General features: G+C 39.3%; 1 protein-coding gene across 1 annotated transcript in view; it reads left to right on the top strand.

Annotated features, from left to right (window-relative positions):
• The window catches only part of UBAP1 (ubiquitin associated protein 1), a 52,344-nt gene that overhangs the window by 20,297 nt on the left and 7,837 nt on the right, over positions 1-24,210 (top strand). Inside the window, exons 2-4 of the mRNA XM_045780349.2 lie at positions 5,719-5,759; positions 15,830-15,954; positions 21,215-22,150. Coding sequence (XP_045636305.1) covers positions 5,726-5,759; positions 15,830-15,954; positions 21,215-22,150 — 1,095 coding nt within the window. The 5' untranslated portion in view covers positions 5,719-5,725. The remainder of the gene's footprint in view (positions 1-5,718; positions 5,760-15,829; positions 15,955-21,214; positions 22,151-24,210) is intronic.

Here is a 24,210-nt window from a genome sequence, read left to right as displayed (position 1 = left end):
GAATAAGCAGTATTCCAGCTGAATTGAAAGAAGAAATTAATGCATAAAGAAAAGCTTACTGGGTTATTGAAATGCTCCTCAGTATGAATCTGTGTACTGTTGACCTCTGTTGTTGGCCTTCTGTCTTCAGCCAAATATGCTGATGTGCAGGAGCCAGTAATAAGGGGGCTTAGTTTTGTAAACACAGAGCTTGTGGACAGTGATAGTTCCTGAAAATAGTATCTCTGGTTAATTCTCAGACTTGAAACTGAAAGTAAGGTCTCAAACTCAGTTCAGTGTTCAAAACCATGTTCTTCACTAAAAATAAGAGTCTAAACATTCAAATAAAAATCTACATTTTGTGTATACTTTACTGGTAAAGTACTTGGCAAATGGTTTACTTTCTTCTAAGTTCTATATATAGATAGATATTTTATTTTTTAATTTTATTTTTTTATTTTTTTAAGGTTTTATTCATTTGAGAGAGTGAGTGGGAGAGAGCATGAGGTGCAGATGGGGCAGATGGAGGGGAAGAGGCAGACTCCTGAGCAGGAAGCCTGAAACAGTGCTTCAATCCCAGGACCCTACCCTGAGATCATGACCTGAGCCAAAGGTAGACGCCCAACTTACTGAGCTACCCTGAGCACTTTTAAGTTATATTTTTACCAACTCTTGTTGAGCTCTCGCTGTGTCTCAGGCAGTATGCAAAGATATATCTATATGTATATATCTATATAAAATTTTTTAAAACATCATATTCATTTGAGGTTATTATTTTATATGTGATTAGGAAAATGGTTTCCAGACTTGGATTTCATGAGTTGCTAAAATTTAAAAAGGGGGATGGGATTAACATGGTTGCCAACTTTTTATTTCCTCACTAAAGGACATCTTTTAAAAGTTACTGTGGGGGCGCCTGGCTGGCTCAGTTAAGACTTTAGCTCAGGTCATGATCTCAGGGGTCCTGGGATTGAGCCCTGCATCGGGCTCCGTGCTCACTGGGAGAGTGTGCTTGTCCCTCACCCTCTCCTTCTGCCTGTCCTCTTGGGGTACTCTCTCTCTGTCTCTCTTTCAAATAGATAAAATCTTAAAAAAAAAAAAAAAAGCTATTGTGTATGGTAAATGATGATACCACTTATTCTGAATATTGAATATTTAATTTGGGAACATAAATATTTTTGCTTTTCTTTATTCTACTGTTACAGATTCATGGTATGTTTAGAGTTGGCTGATTATTCAGTCTACTACCCTTTTATTGTACTGTTGAAGGAACAGAGACCCCAAAATGTCTCTGAGATCTATGAGAAAATAAAGCTTTTTCTGATGAATATAGTATAGTGTTGTATTGACATACTAACAGCCATTACATGTGTGATTGTCATATACATGTTGGTATGAATGCTAGTTGCATGGGTGTTAACTTTGGTTTTAGACTTGAAATTTGATGATTCCCAGAGCCATCTTTTTCTGTAAGAGAATTTCCTGGATTAATTTGTATCTGCGGAAATTCCTGATTGCAGCTCTTGTTGCAGTATAATGTGTGACTGTGATAGCTTACTGAGATATTAAATTGCTGTGTATTAGGAAACTTTGTAAGAATGTAATTTCATGTTATAGGAATTTAATGGTATAAGAAAGGGAAGAAAGAAAACGAGACCATCAATACAGTTGCCGTGGGCTTTTCTTCCCCTGGTGAAAGGGCCTGCTCCTTGGCAGGATGTTGTTGGCATTCTCTTGGTCTGCTACCCTCCTCACCTTGCTCTTTTTCCATTCCTTATCCCATCTCTTCTGTTTCTTGCACTCTAGCTCCTCCTCTCCCTGCAGGTCTGTTCTTGTTAGGTGTTTCCCCATCTCTTTTTGTACTTGAATGTCTTTAATTACATTTGAATTTTAAGTTACGGGCTTTTCTTTCTGTAGCATTTGAATTGAAGTGGCACTGAACTGGCAAAATAGAACATTGCCGTTAAGTTCCTCGGTGCTTCAGGGACGTCTACATTTTATTAGTGTAAAAGCTTATGAGTTAAGAATGCATGCGTGCAAAAAAAAAGAATGCATTCTGTTCTTATTTCTACTTAATACTTTTCCTTTAATACATGCATTCATATATATTAGTAGAAATTTATGATTACTTAGGAATTTTTTTCCCCCTGTGAGCACTTACAGTTTTACATTGGGGGCAAATGTATTTTTTTTAGTCTTGTTTTGTGTACATTTTTTACATGTTAAGTAATTCAGTCCAACTTGTAAAAACGTTTTAAAACTTGTACTTGGTGCACCTGGGTGGCTCAGTCTGTTCAGTGTCTGACTCTTGGTTTTGGCTCAGATCGTGATTGAGATCCAGTCCCATGTTGGGCTCTGCACTCAGTGGGGAGTCTGCTTGAGATTCTCTGTCTCCCTCTGCCCTTCCCCACCACGCATGCTCACACTCACTCTCTCAAATAAATAAATCTTTAAATAAAGAACCTTATACTTATTTTTCCATTTGTTTTTAATAATCATTTTTAATTGCATTACAACTTATCTTTTGAGTTTTCTATAATTTATTTAATCCTTTCCCCATAACTGAACACTTAGATTATAAAAAGGTATTATATGAAATGGTTATAATTAAATAAAATATAGAAAGTTGATAAGGAAATACAAATATGTATATGTTTCTCACTTGATTTTTCCAGGAAAAAAAAACTGACCCTAAGTAACTTTTAAAATGCTATTGGTCTTTGAGAGACAGTGAAGTTTTACGGCATAGCAGACATTAGAAAATCTTTACTGTAAGTGACCAAATATGGATTTCTTACATTCTTAAGGTTTGTGGAAAACATGAGTTGCATTCAGTGAACTATTTTAATTTTTAAAGAAGCCCTCTAGAAAACTACATTTTATCAGCTCTGTTGAGGCATATTTTTAAAGAATTTACATCCTTTTATTTAATAATAGGGGTGTACTATATTTTAATTCTCACTTATTTTTTTAATAGAAATTTTTGCCTTGTTGCAGATAATATTTAACATGGGGGATTAAGAGGGGAGTTTTTTATTTGCATTTGCCTAACTAATGAATAATGATGTTGAACATCATCTCATGTGCTTCTTGGTTATTTGTATGTCTTCTTTGGAGAATTGACTATTCATATTCTTTTGCCCATTTTCTAGTTGGGTTATTTGTCTTTTTATTATTGAGTTGTGGTGTTATTTATGTATTTTAGATAAATCCCCTTATCAGATACATCACTCGTTAATATATTTTTCTCCTGTTCTGTGGGTTGTCTTTTGGTTGAGCCTTTTTAAAAAAGCCATTAAGAATCCATTTAGGGACACCTCGCTGACTCAGTCAGTAGAGCATGCGACTCTTGATTTCAGGGTCGTGAGTTCAAGCCCCATGTTGGGCGTAGAGCCTACTTAAAAAAAAAAAAATCCATTTAAAGTTGGTGAAACTTCTTAAAATATTTGTGATGTTAGCTTCTGGGGATTGTTTGCAAAATTTTTTTTTTCAAAGATTTTATTTATTTAACAGAGAGAGATAGCCAGTGAGAGAGGGAACACAAGCAGGGGAGTGGGAGAGGAAGAAGCAGGCTCCCAGAGGAGGAGCCCGATGTGGGACTCGGTCCCGGAACGCCGGGATCACGCCCTGAGCCGAAGGCAGACGCTTAAGGACTGCGCTACCCAGGCGCCCCTAAAGAAATTATTAAATAAATATCTGTTTGCCATAGAATGTTCAGAAATCGTAGAAAAATGTTATGAATTATTCCCAGTCCTACCACCTAGAAGCAGCCACTTTTTATTTTATTCATATTTTTAAAAGATTTTGTTTTTAAATAATCTCTACACCCACTGTGGGGCTCAGATCTACAACCCTGAGATTAAGAGTTGAACGCTGTATGGACTGAGCCAGTCAGGTGCCCCTATATAATACTTTCTATCCTTTATAGTCCCTAGTAGCTAGATTACTTTTCTGTTCCTATAGTTTTGCCTATTTTTTACTCCTATAGTTTGTTGTAAGTAGAATCATATATGTAACCTTTAGAGCCTGGCTTCTTTCACTTAAAATGATGCATTTGAGATTTGTGGTGGTGTTGTATCATACACCATGTACAATTCATTCATTTATTTATTTTTAAGATTTTATTTATTTATTTTGGAGAGAGTGACAGAGAAAGAAAGAGTGAGGGGGATGAGTAGAGGGAGGGAGACAAGCAGACTCCATGCTGAATGTAGAGCCCAATGGGGAGCTCAACGCGAGGCTTGATCTCAGGACCCTGAAATCATGACCTGAGCCGAAATCAAGTTGGATGCTCAACTAACTGAGCCATCTAGGTGCCCCCGTCAATTCATCCATTTAAAGTGTATAGGGGTACCTGGATGGTTCAGTCGGAAGAGCGTGAGACTCTTGATTTCAGGGTCGTGAGTTCAAGCCTCATGTTGGAGAGTAGAAATTACTTAAATAAATAAAACTTAAAAGAAATCAGCTTGTTAATTTCTTTTAAAAAGATCCTGTGCAGATTTTAATTCTGTTTTGAATAATTTTCACAAGATAGGTACAATATACTTTTCCTTTTCTTGTTTTTTTAACTTTTGGAGGAAAATGGATTATTTTCAGTGTGATTGCCTTCCAGTGTATTGTAATGCAGGCTAATAGACAACAGACCATAAATTCATACAGCTACCTGGAATTTTTTTCCCTCTTCCAGTTTTTTTTCCTTGCTTACATTTTTAAGTTAGAGGTATAAACACCCTATCAAGGGCTATAGACTGACTTTTAGGCTGAAGAGCTCAGATTATTTGTGTAAGATGGGACTTCATACCTACTTTTATAGGGGCTGAAAATGCAAAGATGTGTGGTTTATGTTTTTTTCTTCATTAAAAAAAATTTTTTTTTTAGATTTTATTTATTTGAGAGAGAGAGTGAGAGCATGAGCACAAATGAGGGGAGGCAGAGGGAGAAGCAGACTCCCCGCTGAGTAGGGACCTGACGCCGGGCTCGATCCCAGAGTCCTGGGATCATGGCCTGAGCCTAAGCCAATGCTCAACCGACTGAGCCACCCAGGCGCCTACCCCTTCCTTCACTTAAAAAATTTTTATACTAATTAAACAGTATAGAAGATTATATGTCATTCATTCCCCACTTACTGTTAGAGTTAGTTCAGCAAAAGGTCTATATTTGCATAACTGAATAAAATGAGATATTTTTCTTAATCCGTTATTAACAGATTTGTAGTTTGTATCAAAAAGGTATGTGTTTGTAATATTTTCCTTTTGATAGTCCACATATAAATTGGTCAATGACTAGTATGTTACTCTTCTCATATATATACACACACACATTTATCTTTTTATTATTTATTTTTTTAAAAAAGATTTTATTTATTTATTTGTCAGAGAGGGACTGGGCAAGCTAGGGGAGTGGCAGGCAGAGGGAGAAGCAGGCTCCCTGCTGAGCAAGGAGCCCGATATAAGACTCGATCCCAGGACCATGACCTGAGCTGAAGGCAGACGCTCAACCGACTGAGCCACCCAGGTGTCTCCACGTGCACATTTTTAGAACGTGCAGATTTTAGAAATGTTTAACTTTTCTCTAGAAAACTAATATCTCCTCCTTGCTCCTTTCTTTTTTGAGATTTTGGGACTGAGAAGTTTGAGGACTGTATTCTGGTTTCTTTTTTGTAGTCTCAATTTTCTCATAATGATTTGTTTATATATCCTCAGAACATAGTGTGCCTAAAAATATTTCTTTGTTTTTTAGGTTCTAAATGGCTTCTAAGAAGTTGGGTGCAGATTTTCATGGTAAGTGAACTGTTAGATATCATGATTTAAGTTATGATTTGGTCAGAGGATTTGAAATCACTTAACGTTGTTTAAGTAAGTGCCCCTTTTTGTTTATTTAAGTGAGCAGCTTGAGAAAAAGTTGTACAACAGTGTAGCATATACATTCCAGTGGATTTCAGGTAAATTAATATTAAAGTATTGAAATGAATAGTTAAATTTTAGAAGCTCTGTGGTTATTGTACTTGAAACCACCAGAGATGATAGGGAGCCTACTGATTTTTTATTGTTCTTCAGCAGTATTTTGAAGTAGTTACATTCCCTTTCTTACTCTCTGGTCATAGCTCTTTGTCATCTCAGGTGTGAAAAACTCTAAACCTTTAGTTAATAATGTTTTGTTTTAGTGTCCATCCCTGTTGTCCTCTCTCCCTGCCTCACAGTGGATAGGAAATAATTACTACAAATAAACTGTGAACAGTAATTACAGAAATGTTAGTAAGAGTAATGACAATTTTGCATTTGAAACGAATAGTTTATCATTCTTTTCTAAGATACGACCTTTCAAAATTGAATACATTAATAAACTTTATTATCGCATTTGGGAGGAATGGAGGTGCCTAAGAAGTTAAAGTTAGATTCTCTTTTCATACAGTAGAAGATAAGAATTAAATACCAGAAATATCCAAACAATACAGTTATTTTAAAAGGGTTTTTGGGGGCACCTGGGTGGCTTAGTCAGTTAAGCGTCAGACTCTTGATATCTGCTTAGGTCACGATCTCAGGGTTGTGAGATCGAGCCCTGCTTTGGGCTTTGTACTGGGTGTGGAGCCTGCTTAAGATGGTCTCTCTCCTTCTCCCTCTACTTCCCTCTGCCCCCCCCCTTAAAAAAAATGAGGTTTTTAAAGCTAATCTTCCATTTTAAAAATCATGTCACTGTAAGAATGATTTGCCAGACCGCTTGGCAACATATCTTGGTATGCCCTTCTGCTTGCTTGATCAGGCTGCAGCAGCAGTCGCTGGGGTTCTAACTTGCTTATATGTTTTCTATAATAGTTTAGTATTTTGAATTATCATTGTGTATATGCTTACATATATCAGTTGTATGTGTTTTAACTCCTATTGGAGTTACGTCAGTAACACTCTGGAATTTGGATTCTTTATAGCAGGTCAGGCATCATATCTGCCAGGTAAGCTATCTCCTGTTGTCGAAGGATTATTAGACAGTACTTTCAAAGTATTCAAATGATAGAGGTAGATCTGAAGTTGCCTCTGGATCACTTTTTTAAGGAAAAAGAGGACAGAGCAAAGGACAGAGGAAAGACCTGGGGAGAGAAAACAGCAAACAAGAAAAATGTAAACTTATTTCGAAAGATAAGCTATATATCTTGACTCTTTGGGAAGTCCTTTTTGACTGGAGTGAAAATGTGATGGACCCCAAGGTATGTGTTCCAGCTTTATAAACAGTCCAGAGAGAAGATTTTAATTTTGAAGTTATCTGATTAATAACTTTTTTTTTTTTTTAGAAATTCCTTCATCTCCTTACATTCCTCACCAAAACTTTGTTAAGTGGTGAAACATTCTACCTGAGTAAAATTTGAGAAAAGATTTCCTTCCTTCCTCCCTTCCTTCCTTCCTTCCTTCCTTCCTTCCTTCCTTCCTTCCTTCCTTCTTTTTTTTTTTTTTTCTAAGGTGGGGCTTGAACTCACAACCCTGAGATCAAGACCTGAGGTGAGATCAAGAGTCAGATGCTTAACCAACTGAGCCACCCAGGTGCCCCAAGAAAAGATTTTTTTTCTTTCCCTTTTCAGCTTCTTCTGCTTTAAACTGCTGAGCTCCTCCTTGAATTTCTATAGCTTTAGAGTTTTTAGAGTAAAGAATCTTATTTTTAGATATTATGTAGTTTAAGGAATAGAAATTAAAGGAAATAGGCAAAAAAAAAGATTGGGGGAAAATAGCAATCTTGTTGGCATCTGAGTGCAGGAAATCAAGTTCAGCCTGGTCTTACAGGGCTGAAATTAGAAAGCCAGGAAGCTAAGGCTCTTACTCCCTCCATCTCTCAGGAAGCTACATAGCCTTTCCTTACTGCTTTTCTCAGAGGGTGTGCTCCATTTTTATTCTTCTGTTTATAGACTTGCTTTCTTGGCCTACTTGTGTAGAGTGCATAGGGTAAAAAATGGCCACCCTCCCATGATGGTGCTGCTTACTACTTGATCTTTCAGTTTAAGTGGCTAGCATCATATAGTTTAAAGTTTTTCTATCTTTTGGCCAAGGGAATATCTGATTGGTACAGCCTAGCTTATAGGCCTGTGGATTGATTCTTCCTAAGGTAGGTATTATCTGACTGGCCCATCGGGGTTAGTGGGTGTATGTGTGTGTATAATTCTTCCAAGGCATTTGGGGTGTGGACAAGGAAGTAACATCTGCCCTTGTGACTGAATATTAAATTGCTTTTATTCTTTTTAAATATTTGGGCTGACTAGCTCCTGTGCTATGACCTTCAAGTTCATTTTTTTTTTTTAAGATTTTATTTATTTATTTGTCAGAGAGAGAGCACGTGCGCACACTGAACTAGGACCCCAGTGGGACTCAGTCCCAGGACCCTGGGATCATGACCTGAGCTGAAGGCAGACGCTTAACCAACTGAGCCACCCAGGTGTCCCTCAAGTTCATTTTTTTCAACTAAGGATGAACTTCTACTGTCATTAATAACTACATATCCCCAAGGAACAGAATAAGAGAATATAAGCAATTAATTTTCAAAGACTTTTAAAAATATTGTTCTTGTATTATATTATGTAAATTGCAAACCCTTGGCTCAGTTTAAATTAGGCCTTTCTGGGAATCTGGTGTTTTAAAATGTTAATTCTCTTTAGCTTTTAGCTTATTTTCTACTTCATCTAAGAAAAAAGTTATTTTCCAGAAGTGACTTTTTATTTTTTATTTTTATTTATTTATTTATTTATTTATCAGAGAGAGAGAGCGCACTAGCAGGGGAAGCTTCAGGCAGAGGGAGAAGCAGGCTCCCTGCTGAGCAGGAAGCCCGATGTTGGACTCAGTCCCAGGACCCTGGGATCATGACCTGAGCTGAAGGCAGATACTTAACCAACTGAGCCACCCAGGCGCGCCAAGAGAGACTCTTAAGCAGGCTCCAGACCCAGTGCGGCGCTTGATCTCATGACCCTGAGATGATGACCTGACCTGAAATCAAGAGTCAGTCGCCTAATTGACTGAGCCACCCAGGTGCCCCCAGAAGTGTGTGTGTGGTTTTTTTTTTAGGAGTTTATTTGAGAGTGAGAGAGAGCATGAGCCAGGGGGAGGGGCAGAGGGAGAGGAAAAGCAGACTCCCTGCTGAGCAGAGAGCCCTATTCGGGGCTTAATCCCAGGACCCCAAGATCATGACCTGAGCCAAAGGCAGATGCTTAACCTACTGAGCCACCCAGGTGCCCCAGTTTTTAAAAAGTGGGTTTTTAAAAACGTTTCAACAGGGGTGCCTGGGTGGCTCAGTTGATTAAGTGTCTGCTTTCGGCTCAGGTCATGATCTTGGGGTCCTGGGATCAAGTCCTGCCTGGGGCTCCCCACTTAGCAGGAAGTCTGCTTCTCTCTCTCCCTCTACCCCTCCCCCCTGCTTGTGCTCACTCTCTCTTGCTCTATCTCAAATAAATAAAATTGAAAAAAAAAGTTTCACGAACTTCTTTTAATATCTGAGAAAATGCCTTGAGATTCTAATTTAGGAAAAAAACAAGTTTGTATAATCAGATAAAACTATTTAATAAAACTAAACTCTTTCCTTTGAAAGGCCAGACTGTCCTATTTATGAGCATTGAGCTAGCTAACTTCTTTTTTTTTTTTTTTTTTAAAGATTTTATTTATTTATTTGACAGAGATAGAGACAGCCAGCGAGAGAGGGAACACAGACAGGGGGAGTGGGAGAGGAAGAAGCAGGCTCCCAGCAGAGGAGCCTGATGTGGGGCTCGATCCCAGATCACCGGGATCACGCCCTGAGCCGAAGGCAGACGCTTAACCGCTGTGCCACCCAGGCGCCCCAGAGCTAGCTAACTTCTAAGGGAGGTTCATTTTACCCTTGGTTTAATTTCTCCTAGGATATTGAAATACTTTTCCTGCTGAGTGATAGATAAAGATGTTTTATTTTAAATTGTTTTTAAATTTGATCTGTTACTGCTTTACAGTGTAATGTAAAGAAGTTGGGCATCATTTAATCATTGCTCCCCTCCCCCCACCGTCTTTCAAGACTTTCTCTTTGTTTTCAGCATTGTTACTATGATGTGCCTTGGTGTGATATTCTGTGTATTTTTCCTGCTTGAAGTTAGCTAAACTTCTTGGATCTTTGGGTTGGTATCTTTTATCACTCTGAGAAAATTTGCAGCCATTATTTCTTTTCACATTTCTTCTGCCCCATTGTTTCTCTCTTATCCTTGGGAGACTCTAATCATACACGTATTAGGCTGTTTGATATTGTCCTAAATATCTCTTAAGGTTCTGTTCCATTTTTTTCTTTCTTTCTTTTTTTTTAACCCATGTGTTTCAATACGATTAATTTCTTTTGATCTACCCTCGGGTTTTCTGGTTCTTACCTCTGCTAAGAGGTAATGATTGTCAGGATAGCCTGGTAATGAACTGTCAAAAATTGTCTTCTCTGATACTGCATTTTTCATTTCTAGCATTGTTGCTTTGTCTCTTTATATTTCTGTCTCTTTTTGAAATTCCTCATGTGCTCACACATGTTCATCTTTTCCATTAGATCCTTTAATATATTCATTATAGTTATTTTAAACCTTTCTCATAATTTCAGTATCTTTGCTATCCCTCAGTTTGGGTCTGATGACGATCCCTCTCTTAATGATGGATCACATTTTCTTGCTTCTTTGTGTGTTTTATTTTTGATTGAATGCCAGCCATTGTATATTAAAAAGCTGATTTTGTAGGTTATCTGGCTTTTGTTGTTAGGGTGTGAGTAACATTTTCTTGTGACTTCACATCCTATAGCAGATATCTGTAAAATTTTATGTGTGTCTGTCTACATGTATGTCTTTTTGTCCATCTAAGTTTTATTTATCTTTCGTTTCTGTATCTATTCATCTAACTTAATTTTATCTATCTATCTATTTATTTATTTAAGAGCACTGGGGTGCACGCACCGGCAGGGGAAGGGGCAGAGTGAGAGGGAGAGACTCTTAGGCAGACTCTCCACTGAGCACAGAGTCCCACATGAGGCTCAGTCTCACAACCCTGAGATCATGACCTGAGCTGAAATCAAGAGTTGGATGCTTAACCTACTGAGCCACCCAGGTGCCCCTTATCTAAGTTTAAAGCCAACTTAATGGCTTTAAGGTAGTGATACTTAGTCATGGAATTGTATTTTTCACTAAATTTTAAGTTTGGTCTTTACTGTTATTCTTTTGCAAAAACTTCGATTTGAATCCTCAATTTGAATTCACAGTAAAACCTGAATTAAGCATAATCTAGTTTCTACCCTCCATTAAGAATTCATCTCTCCTCTTCCCCGAAATTGTAACTTTTATTCAGGAAAACATGCAGATGACAAAATTATAAGCATATCAGCAATTCAGAAAGAAAGAAATCACAACGAAGCTTTCCCAGAATTTATCCTGAGATATTACATTTTCAGCCCAGTCTGTTCCACTGTGGCATAATGCAGAGTAATGTGCAGAACTGTGCCAGCGCCACAGCCACAGTCATCAGAGATGTACTTACTTTCTTTTTTGAAACTGAACTTAAGAAAGTGGGGTCAGACATTTTAGAAAGATACTCAATAATGAAGACTGAAACTAAAAAGTATTTGGGGTAAGCTGGAAATTTGTTAGTCACAGTGTTTAATTCTCTGGGCCGTGCAGTTAATTGAGTTTTATTAAATCTATTTAAAAAATAAGGTGTATTGAGAAACAAGAGAAATTGATGTCTTTAATGTATATTTTGATATATTGGATAAAAATGAATAATTTTTAAGACATAGTCAGTTATATTTGCAAAATGTATTCTTTTTTTTTTTTTTTAAAGATTTTATTTATTTATTCGACAGAGATAGAGACAGCCAGCGAGAGAGGGAACACAAGCAGGGGGAGTGGGAGAGGAAGAAGCAGGCTCATAGCGGAGGAGCCTGATGTGGGGCTCGATCCCATAACGCCGGGATCATGCCCTGAGCCGAAGGCAGACGCTTAACCGCTGTGCCACCCAGGCGCCCCAGCAAAATGTATTCTTTATAATCCTCATAGCATCATCATTAATTATACTGCGGTAGTCCCTGTCCATTCAAAAGGTTGCTTGCCTTGTTGCCATCTCTTTAAATGACTTTTTTTAAAAAAAGATTTTATTTATTTATTTCTTTTTTAAAGATTTTATTTTTAAATAATCCCTACAGTCAGTGTGAGGCTCGAATTCCCAGCTCCAAGATCAAGAGTCATGTGCTCCACCCACTGAGCCATCCAGGTGCCCCTAAAAGATTTTTTTTTAAGAGAGAGAAAGAGCGTGCACCAGGAGGTAGGGTGGGGTGGGGAGGGACAGACGGAGAGGGTGAGAGAGGATCCCAAGCAGCCTCCATGCCCGGTGTGGAGCCCTGTGGGAGCTCTGTCTCATGACCTGGAGATCATGACCTGAGCCTAAATCACGAGTTGGATACTTAACTGACTGAGCAACCCTAAACGATTTTTTAGTTTTAAGTAATCTCTACAGTCAGGAGTCCCATGCTTTACGAACCGAGCCAGCCAGGTGCCCCTAAATGCCTTTTTGCCCTTTATTCCTACCCCCTTTCCCCAATAATCGCATAACTGTTGGCTCATTCCCTACTAACAAAGTTTAAAGGACTAAGACCAGGGAAGGTTAGAGGATGTGCCAAATCACCTTGGCATTAACTTTTTGTTAGTGAAATGAAATTGCTATTTAAAAGCAGAAACCTGTAATTGGTGTTAAGGAAGGGAAACAGCAGTTGTTTAAAGGTATAATACTTGATCTGTCTGTTCCTAAGCCAGGGGCTACTTCGGTTTACAGAATAGAAGTCATCAGTGTATACAGCACTGTCAGTTTCCTAACTGAAAGGTGGGCAGGGAAACTGAACACCCCTTGAAAGATATTCTCATTTGGCTCAGCTATCTTAAGTATGTTATTTTTTTGTAGATAATTTTTTCCCTCAGTTCCCATCACCATTCTACAGAACTGTTCATTTAAGAAAATTTTGTTAGTTTTAGTGTGGGTGGTTGGGTTTTCTTATATTTGTATGCCATATACATTTGTGTTATTATGGGTAGGATTTTTTCAGTGTGTGGGCATGTGTGTGTTATAATTAACCTATTTTGAATGAATAAACATTCTGAAACAAAAGACTTAATTTTGTGATTGTTAACTTGACTGTAAACCTTTCCAGTGCTTCTTAGAAAATGCTAGTTTCAGCTTTGTCTCCTATCAGGACACTAGCTAAAGTTAAAATCTAACTTTCAGTAGAATTTGAGCACCTGTTTTCATGGAAGACAGATAATTTTTTTTTTTTAAATTAGAACTTTGCTTTTAATTTATATAATATAAAGAATTTTTAAGTGAGAGGTTTTAGCGTTGTAACCAGTACTTGGTTTTTTTGGCAAGCTGTGATGATACCTGATACTTTGGTGGGGGAGCACCTGGTATATTTTTATGAGTAGCCTTGCCATTTTAGGTAAATCATTTTGAATTTTAGTAAGTGTTAATTGAATGTGAGTTAGCAGAGGGGTGAGAGTTAAATACGAAAGAAGTATAAGACCGTGTCTTCTGTAGTTGTTCTTATCGCGCATCTTAGCTGCCAGTTATTACGCTGAGATTGGGAGGTTATATGAACCGTTGAGCCCTTCTTAAGGGACACTCAGATTCTCACTCATTAAGTGTCTAGGTGGAGTATAAGGAAACTATTCATACAGAGTGGTAAGACCTGAGGTGCTGCTATGAACTGGGTGTTCTGAGATTGTGAAGGGAGTTGTTCTTAAGCTCATTCTTAAAGGACTAGAAATAATCAAGTAAAAAAGGGTGGGAATCTGAGAAAATAGTACTTCCAAAGATATGACCAACTAAGAAACTGTCCTAGAGTGTTAATAATTATGGTTATTCCCCAGAAAAATTATTAAATTGAGTACAGTTGTGAACTTAATTTGCTCGCTGAGTGGGAGATACATACAGTGTTTTAGTTCTGGCTAGAAGATCTGGAAAGCAGAGACCCCAGCCCCCAAGGGTGCAGGTAGGGGCCTTCTTTCTGTTGGAGGGTTTCAGGTGTGTCAGGTGTATCATTTACCTCAGGAGATGGGAATGATGAGAAGATTTCAAATATATCTTGAGTTTGTTAAGTCTTGATATCTATTAGTTTTTAGAAAGGGAGAGAAGCCATCTTCATGGAAGAGGTGTAATTGTATTTTTCAGTCCGTGAGCATTCAAGAAAATATACCAGTGTGAGACCCAGAAGCAATCTTTTTTTTTTTTAAGATTTTATTTATTTATTTGAGAGAGAGAATGAGAGAGAGCACAAGAGGGGAGGAAAGGGAGAAGCAGGCTTTCCACTGAGCAGGGAGCCTGACACGGGGCTCAATCCCAGGACCCTGGGATCATGACCAGAGCTGAGGGCAGACGCTTAACTGACTGAGCCACCCAGGTGCCCTAACAATCCTTATTTTACTAGCTGTTAATAGTTATAAAGCAGGAACTATTTCATTGTCCATGATGATTCTGCCAGTAAGTTAGCCCCAAACCTGGTCCAGAAAAGCAACCATGTACAATTGGAAGTGTATAGCTAGTTAGAGTCACGTATAAGCGCCACTCTCGTTTTGTTTGACCCTTTAAATCAGTGATAATGTCCTGGTCTTCTCATATGATTCAGCTGTTGGGCAGAGAGCCTACAGGGAGTTAAAGCAGTTAAGTTGTATATGGTTTATGTCTCCTGATAATCCTGTTCTGATTCCCATGGTCTTGTCTGGTTTTCCCGTTCCCTCCCTTCCTCCCTCCTTCCCTCCCTTCCTTCTTTCCTTTTTTCAAAGATTTTATTTACTTATTTGAGATAGAGAGCAAGCTCGAGCAGGGAGGAGGAGCAGAGGGAGAGGGAGAAGCAGACTCCCCGCTGAGCAGAGAAGCCCGATGTGGGACTTGATCCCAGGACGCTGAGATCATGACCTGAGCCAAAGGCAGACACTTAACTCACTGAGCCACCCAGGCGCCCCTGGTTTTCCTTTTTTTTTCATAAGTGCTGTGCTTCTTGAATATTTCCACGTCTGCTGCAGAATATAGTCTTAAAAATGTAGAGTAATTCTTTGTATTGATTAGAAAGATTCTTTCTCAAGTAGAGAAATCCTAGTCAAAGAGGTTCTTTTGTGGAGGTTCTATCAATTCATCAATATTAGGTGCCTGATGCGTGTAGGTTTTGACAGTACATCAGTGAATAAAGTAGACTTAAATACTTGTCTGCAAGGAGCTTACATTCCATTGGGCCAGACAGACAGTAAGTATAATTTAAAAATGAATTATTTAATATGTTAGAAGGTAATAAGTGCTGTGGTGGAAAGGATAGCTGGTAATATGGGAGTACTGCAGTGAGGATCAGGTAGTTTTAAACCGGGTGGTCAGAGTAAGCCTCATTGAGAGAGTGACATTTGAGCAAAGACTTGAAGAAGGCGAAGGAGTAAGTCACATGAATATTTAAGGGAAGAACATTCCAGATAGAGGGAGCAGCCACTGCAGACTTTTTGAGGTGGGTTTGACCCTGTCACGGTTGAGGAACAATTACTGTGAGTTCAATGAGCAAGGAGGTGACAAAGATTTGAGGGCAGAGGGATAGTGGGCTTTGGGGAGGCCTTTTAGGCTTCTGTGAGCACTTTGGCTTTTATACTAAGTGTAATTGAAAATAAACCCTAATAAGATCAAGTAGGCTCAAGTAGGATTTCCTCCACAGAGATCTAGGGTCAGGAGAAGGTAAGCAGTCAGAGGCGCAGCTCTCTATAACTTCTCATTTTAGGATAGCATAAAGTAATGTTGCATCCTAGATGTAAGATAATAGCAAAACAAATAATAAAATTCTTTGCTGATATTTTCTACTTTATTTTTGATTGTAGGGACTTTCAGTTACCTTGATGATGTCCCATTTAAGATAGGAGACAAATTCAAAACACCAGCTAAAGTTGGTCTTCCTATTGGCTTCTCCTTGCCTGATTGTTTGCAGGTGGTCAGAGAAGTACAGGTAAGTGGTGATTTTTAGTTAAAGTTTAGTGTATTTAAAAATTTAAAGAGTAAGAATTTGATGTATAGTGAAATAGGAAGAAAAAACCATTCTACTATCTCTTATTTGTATTTCTTATAGCAACTGTTACTGCTTGGGTCACATTGTCTGTCTCTCTATCTGTCTCACACACACACACACACACACACACACACACACACACACGTTTATATATCTATTACAGATCTTCTGCAATCTGTTAGACTGTATATTTCTGGGTTTCTGTGCCTTGTCCAGAACAAATCCCCATTGCCCATATGGCTTGCTTATTCACCTCTTTCTCTCTTTTGATGTCCTCATTATCTTCTTGGTCACTCAAATTAGCAAATATTTTTCTCTCTGCTTTGTCTCACCTTTACCATCCAGTTCATCCTAATGTGATTTTTTTTTTTTTTTTAACCTGGACCATTGCAGTAGCCTCTTTATTTGGCCCTTCTGCTTGCAGCATTTTTTTTTTGTATTTTTCATATTGTTTCAAGAATAATATTCCTAATTAAAGTTTCAAATGGTCACATCCCTGTTTAAAAAAAAAAACAACTTACAGTGATTCACTGGTCCTTATTTAATCAAGTCTAGTCATAAGGTTGTGGTAAAGCACCTCAGCTCATCATCTCCGTATCTCCTGGGAACCAGGTGACTACCAATTCATTGAATAGACCGTGTCTATTACCTATCGTAGTATGCTTTTTCTCATGAGCTGTTACCTCTACTTTGAATGCTTTCCTCTTTCTCACTGTACTAAAAGCTGTCTACCTGTTAAAATCTGTTTATTCTTCTAGACTGTGCTTAAATGCCTTCTCCTTGGTAGCTTCTTTCTCAGCCCTCTCATCTTTAAAGCTCAGTTTTATATTAACGTATAGAATTACTTCTTGAGAGCAGCAAGTAGCCTTATGTTCCCTGACTTCCTTTCTTCCCTTAGTGCACGTTTATTGAGTGCCTACTTCTGAGCGGTGCTCTACGAGGGCTGGGGATAGAGATAAATACCTTAATCACTGTCCTCAATGAGCTTACAATTTAGAGAGAGTTAAATGGGAAAACAAGAAAGTACACTACCTATCAGACACTTCTTCCTATGACTTAAGATTTAAAAAAAAATACAACTTTCTGGCAAAGGAGTTTTATTTCTGGGAGATTCTCTGAGGCACCACCATGTTACCCTAAAAAATATTTATTTTCCAGTCTGTATGCAATAGGTAATCAAATGGGAGAATTTCAGTTATATATATTTTTAAATAATAGCTTTATTGAGATATAATTCACATACCTTGAAATTCACCTTTTTAGGTGTGCACGTAAATGGCTTTTAGTATATTCAAAGTGTATAACCATCATTACTGTGTAATTCCAGAGTAGTGTCCTTATCCCAAAAAGAAATGCAGTGTCCATTAGTAGTCACTACCTATTTCCCTCTCCCCCGCAGCCCCTTGGCAACTATTAAATCTACTTTCTGTCCCTATAGATATGCCTATTTTGGATGTGTCATATAAATGGAATAATACAATAGATAGTGTTTAGTGACTGACTTATTATACTTAGCATAATGTTTTCAAGGTTTATCCATGTTGTATGAATGAAGTGTTCATCTATCATTCATTTTTATGGCTTAATGTTCCATTGTATTGATACACTGCATTTTGTTTTCCCATTTATTGGTTGATGCACATTTTGGTGGTTTCCACTTTTTGCTTATCAATAATGCGGGTGCAAACATTTGTGTACAGATTTTTGTGTGGACGTATGCTTTCAGTTTTCTTGGGTATACAAGTGGGACTGCTCGTTGTCGTATGGTAACTGTGTTTAACCTTTTGGGGGATCGCTGCACTGTTTTCCAGAGTGGCTGTACCATTTTACCGTCCCACCCACAGTGCATGAGGGTTTCAATTTATCCACATCCTTGCCAACTCTTCTTCTTTTTTTTTTTTAAATAGTAATATTTTTTTATTATATTATGTTAGTCACCATACAGTACATCCCTGGTTTTTGATGTAAAGTTCCATGATTGCCAACTCTTCTTATCCGTCTTTTTGATTATATATATCCTTGTGGGTGTTGCAATGATCTCTTATTGCGGTTTGATGTGTATTTCCTTAATTTCTAATGACGTTGAAATCTTATATAGTTTTGAATACCGAATTGATAATCCTTTTGTGTGTGGAGACTTTATTGGGCCAGAAGAGACACAGATTTCCCGTAAAAAGTTTTACATTGTTCTGTTTGCCTGGTGACTTTTTTTTTTTTTTTTTAAAGATTTTATTTGTCAGAGAGAGCACAAGCAGGGGGAGCAGCAGGCTCCCCTCTGAGCAGGGAGCCCGATGTGGGACTCAATCCCAGGACTCTGGGATCATGACCTGAGCTGAAGGCAGATGCTTAACCAACTGAGCCACTCAGGCATCCTGCCTGGTGACTTTTATATTGGCAGTTACAAGTGTCAGTAACCACCTCTCTGTGTGCAGGATACTACTGTTAAAAATAGGATTAAAAAACACCATCTTCTTTAATAGATCTCATATTATTCACTGTTTCACTGATTTATCCAGAAAACTTATTGTGAATCCCAAATTGTTGCTGTTTTAGGCTTTGCTGGGAATTTTCTATTTATTTGATATAAAGCGTTAGTAAGTGCATGGTACTGTCCTCACTATATTCGTAGCCTCCACTAGTAACAAAAGACGAGATTTGAGCTCCATTCCTGTGTGGAATGGTTGAAATATTTTTGTTCTCTGATTGCACATAGTACCTTTAAACTTTGACTGCCTGGGTCTCTATGGGGGATTTAGTTGTGGTATTGGTGCTGGTCTCCTTTCTGTTCACAGAAGAGTCAGACCTAGAGCCCTGGACAGGTAGATACCTTGATGCTTCCTGTGACTTTGTCATATTTGCCCTTGCTTGACAGTAAAAACTTCGTATTTCAGCTAAAAATTCATCAAAGTGAGCCAGTAAAACACATAAATAATCCTTGCACCCAGGGTCTTTTGAAAGCTTTCATTGAATACAGTAGTGGTGGTGGATGCAGTAGTGGGGGTGGCCCTGAGTTTCATCGTTTAGAGCAGAATCTGATATCACTCATTCATGAGCTGGAATTGCCATGTAATAGCGGCGTAATCTTGTACAGATTTCTTAAACCCTCCAGACCTCCATTTCCTCATCTGTAAAATGGGGATAATTAGCTTTTAAGGTTGTTATAAGGGTTAAATAAAATAATGCTTTTATAATATTTACTCTGGTTCCTGGTACTCCATAAATATTAGATGCTGTTATTATTTATTTGTACACTCAAACCACACTCTTATTTTTTCACTGTAATATTTCCACCTTTTTTCTTTCTGTGTTCCAAGTATTTTATATTACTTTTGTAATTAAAAAACAAAAAGGGAAGAAATTTGCAGTTCTTGAGAGTAAAACATCAGGGACCTATGTTTACAGGCGGTGGGAAGTTGGTTACAGCCTGTTTTTGGTGGAAGAAGCCAGATGCAAAATTGGATTTCCTCTATGGTTAGAAGCAGCAATCTGCTCAGTGCTGTTTTTTCACTACCATTAGTGGTAGAAAGGAAGTGCCGTGATTGCCCACGTGCTTTTCTGGGGCCCAGCAGCTGGCCCAGGGGTATAAATGACAACTTCTTTTTAAAAAATCTTTTTTTTTTTTTTTTTTTTTAGTAAGTATTTTCCATGCTCATCGTGGGGCTTGAACGCAAAACCCTGAGGTCAAGAGTCGCATGTTCCACCGACTGAGGCAGGCAGGCACCTCAAGGGAATAAACTAACTTCCTTTTTTTTTTTTTTTTAAAGATTTTATTTATTTATTTGTCAGAGAGAGAGAGTGAGAGAGCTCACAAGCAGGAGGAGCCGAAGGCAGAGGGAGAAACAGGCTCCCCGCTGAGCAAGGAGCTTCATGCGGGACTCCCTAGGACCCTGGGATCATGACTGGAGCCAAAGGCAGAGCTCAACGACTGAGCCGCCCAGGCGTCCCAGATAAATAAACTTCTTGATGTGTGCGTTTCCAGGCTTCTCTTGTGTTGTTTGGAGCTGAGAAGCTTGGGGTTGACCATCGTTTCTTGTACTCTAAGACTCTTGTCTGGGCATGTAGGCCTCTTTTCTCTCCAGCCCCCTCTCTTGTCTCTTCAGCCTTGAATGTACACATAGATACTGTTTGGTTCTGAGGCTTTAGAGTGAAAACCGAAAGTTTTGTTTTCTCTGTCTGAGGTAAATTTTGTTTTTTGTAATAGGTGTATTTTTTTCCCCAAGGGTGCAAATGAAATTTTTGTAAACTGAGATATACTTGAAGGTACTGTTAAGGAACCAACCATGAAGTGAATTTTTATACGATTTGCACTGTAAAATCCTGATTTGAATATGTCTCAATATCTTAATAAGCAGTTTTCCTGTATTGAGAGTACAGTCTGTTCATTATAATTTAATAGATGGTGGTTTAAGAACATAGAATCTGTAGTCATACTGCCTGGGTTACATCCTGGCTCTACCACTTACCAGCTTTATGACCTTGGGCATGGCTCTTGTAAACTGAGGGTAATAGTACTTACTTTAAAGGGTTGTTGAAAAGATCCAGAGAGTTAGTACATGAAGAGTGCTTAGAATCTTGCCTGGTACCTCATAAGTGCTTCTTAAATGTACGGGGCTGTTACTATTGAGCACGGGCTCTATATAGGGCATTGTGCTCGATAATAGAGACCCTGAGAGGATCTCAAGCCCAGTAGCAAAAGGCTTGTGATACTGTTGGGAGAAGTGTTTAGAAAAAAATGAAAGATTAAATCTATCTGTGGTCACTTGTGCTTGGCATCACCTGATAAGAGACAGATGCTATGAAAGAGTTCGGAAGAAGGAAAAAGGCCATCATCAAAGCTTCACAGGTGGCCACTGAGCTCTGCCTAGCCACCAGTGAAGAATTCTAGGAAGGGAAATGGCCTGAGGGGAGAGAAGCAAAGGTAGTAGTTGGCCTGGTACCTTTGACCTGGTAATGTAGAATTAGAGGTGGTGGGAGCTCTTTCTAGTTCATTTCTAGAAGTAATCTGGGATTGCAGTTTGATTAAACCATGTAAGGAGTTTAGGAAGCCTTAGTCTTCCTGACTGGGGTCATCTCTTACACCTTAAATGCTGCCATGCCACGTTCTGTTGTGCTGGTGTGAGGAAGAATTCACTAGAGGAATTGAGTTGGGGAGGGGCAGCCACCTGGGTTCACACGTCCTTTCTCTGCTATATCTTTGCAGTATGACTTCTCCTTGGAAAAGAAAACTATTGAGTGGGCTGAAGATATTAAGAAAATCCAAGAAGCCCAGCGGAAAGCAGAGCGCAAGGCTGAGAAAGTAGAAGCTAAAGTGAATTCTAAGAGTGGCCCAGAGGGTGACAGCAAAATGAGCTTCTCCAAGACTCACAGTACAGCCACAATGCCACCTCCGATTAACCCCATCCTTGCCAGCTTACAGCACAATAGCATCCTTACCCCGACTCGGGTCAGCAGTAGTGCCACGAAACAGAAAGTTCTCAGCCCACCCCATACAAAGGCAGATTTCAATCCTGCTGACTTTGAGTGTGAAGAAGACCCATTTGATAATCTGGAGTTAAAAACTATTGATGAGAAGGAAGAGCTGAGAAACATTCTGGTAGGAACCACTGGACCCATTATGGCTCAGTTATTAGACACTAACTTGCCCAGAGGAGGCTCTGGGTCTGTGTTACAGGATGAGGAGGTCCTGGCATCCCTGGAGCGGGCGACCTTGGATATCAAGCCTCTTCACAAACCCAATGGCTTTATAACCTTACCACAGTTGGGCAACTGTGAAAAGATGTCGCTGTCTTCTAAAGTGTCCCTTCCCCCCATTCCTGCAGTAAGCAATATCAAATCCTTGTCCTTCCCCAAACTTGACTCTGATGACAGCAATCAGAAGACAGCCAAGCTGGCGAGCACTTTCCATAGCACATCCTGCCTCCGCAATGGCACCTTCCGGAATTCCCTGAAGCCTTCCACCCAAAGCAGTGCCAGTGAGCTCAATGGGCATCATACTCTTGGGCTTTCAGCTTTGAACTTGGACAGTGGCACAGAGGTGCCAACCCTGACTCCCTCAGATCTGATCTCCCAGATGCCTTCCCTCTCTGTCTTGTCTGTGTGCACAGAAGAATCGTCACCTCCAAATACAGGTCCCACGGTAAGCCTTTTAAATCCCCCTGAATTAGAGCGCTAATTCTAAATTCTGCGTAGCAGTTGCTGCCTCACATTCTTCTTTTCAAGGTTTAGGGCAGGATGGGGCATGGCTATTTTGACCTTGCTTACGTACGTTGTTCTGGTTATTTTTCTGAGGACAAAGGAGTGTTAGCTTTGCACCCAGCCTTGTTATGTTCGCTTGTTCCTACCTGCATCTTTTTGGTCTTTCCTTCAAAATGATCGTGTATATCATGCATGAATGGTGTTTTTCTGCCTAATCACTTTGTTCTTTTCTTTGCTGCCTTTTTTTTTCCCCTAAGGCTTGCTTTCTTTGTAACTTTTTACTTACTTTTTCCTACTTTATTCATTTTTTGAAGGTTGCTTGGTAGTCCTCATTGTATCTTCTTCCTGCTTTCCTTTCTCCTTCTCATTGTGCCCTGAAGGTTGGTTCTTGTGTGTACCATGATTTCCCTGTGTTTCTTCTGACCATGTGGTGGTGCCTTAGGAGCTGGGAGATAAATTTGTATCAGAAGTCTGAGCAAAAGGTAGAAATTTGTCACTTTAAACCTGCAGATTTTAATCCTGTAGTTTTCTTTTTTTGCTCATTACTAAGAATTGTGCAGTTTTCTACAAAGGGAGGGGGAAGGTGAGGTTGGAATTCGAATTAGTGTTGAAAGATGGATTGATAACAAAACTTGCGACTTGTTATTACCCTGAAGAAAATCTGATTTTGTCGCACAAAAAAGTTGCAGGCACAGAGAGGTTCCTCTATTTGTCATTTAGCGTAGGCTTAGTTCTTGATGTGGTTCCAGCAGCACAGAACAATACATTATTGCATTCTAGAATAGAAATCATAGAAGAACTTTTTGCTATACCTGTTCACAGATTTATATTTATTTATTTATTTTTATTTAAAGATTTTATTTATTTGTTTGAGAGAGAAAGAAAACACAGAGGGAGAGGGACAAGCAGACTCCCTGCTGAGCTTGTAGCCTGATGTGGGGCTCAATCCCAGGACTCTGAGATCATGACCTGAGCCATCTGAGCCACCTAGGCGCCCCCAGTTCACAGATTTTTTAAATGACAGCATATTAAGAGACTGTTTAGAGCCAGAGAAGCGCCTGATTGTATTGGTGGGATATCCCTCAGAGTCTGTAATAAGCCGGTAGAAAGATGAGCCTTGGCCTGCTTTAAAGTAAGTGCAAAGTCCCAGCAATAGCATTCTTGGTAAATGATTGTCTCTGTGTGTGAGTGCTTCCAGTGTCATAGAGTTCACTGCTATTTATAAACTCCTGTGGACCTTGGCCCAGATAAACTTTTTTTTTCTTTTTAAAGATTTTATTTATTTGAGAGAGAGAGAGAGAGCACAAGCAGGGGGAGGGGCAGAGGGAGAGGGAGAAGCAGGCTCCTCATTGAGCAGGGAGCCCGATGCAGGGCTCGATCCCAAGACCCCAGGATCATGACCTGAGCTGAAGGCAGCCACTCAACCAGCTGAACCACTCAGACAGCCCTGGCCCAGATAAACTTGATAGTACAGAACACTCTGGTGTTATCTCCTAGGAATGGGCTTCATCCTCATACCTCCGAGTCAGTAGGATATTCTTCATGACTCACTGTATGCTTTAGGAAATTAAAAGCACTCTGGGAAGATAAGGGATCCTCAGCCTCAAATCCCCCTTTAAAGTTACAGTAACCATTTAGAGACCAAAGCTGATGAACTAATGGCAGAGGTTCTCAAACCAGAGCACCTGTCACTCTTTGACCCACCTGATTGTGGAGTTTCTTTTGGGCCCATCCATTTCAGAGTGGGAGAGAGGTCTGCTTCTTGCTGGTTTAGGGACTTTGTGCCTTCAAGGGGCAAATAAGCTGAGTTGAAGTTCTGGTGTTTTTCCTAAGGAAGTCATGGCCCTTACCCCCCAAGAAGCAAAGCCTGGTTTCCATCCTGGTCCTCTATCTTAGTGAGTCTTTGAGGCCCACAGGGAGAATCTTTCCCAGTGAACAAAGTACCTTTCTTCAGGATAGTTAGTGACTTAAGAATGGGGGGAGTGGAGTGGTGGTCAGCTG

Source organism: Ursus americanus, chromosome 18 (genome assembly GCF_024610735.1).
Source record: "Ursus americanus isolate L20-20 chromosome 18, mUrsAme1.1.p, whole genome shotgun sequence".
Classification (NCBI taxonomy): Eukaryota; Metazoa; Chordata; class Mammalia; order Carnivora; family Ursidae; genus Ursus; species Ursus americanus.
The sequence above is the reverse complement of the archived record's forward strand: the minus strand, read 5'-3'. Positions and strand labels throughout refer to the sequence as shown.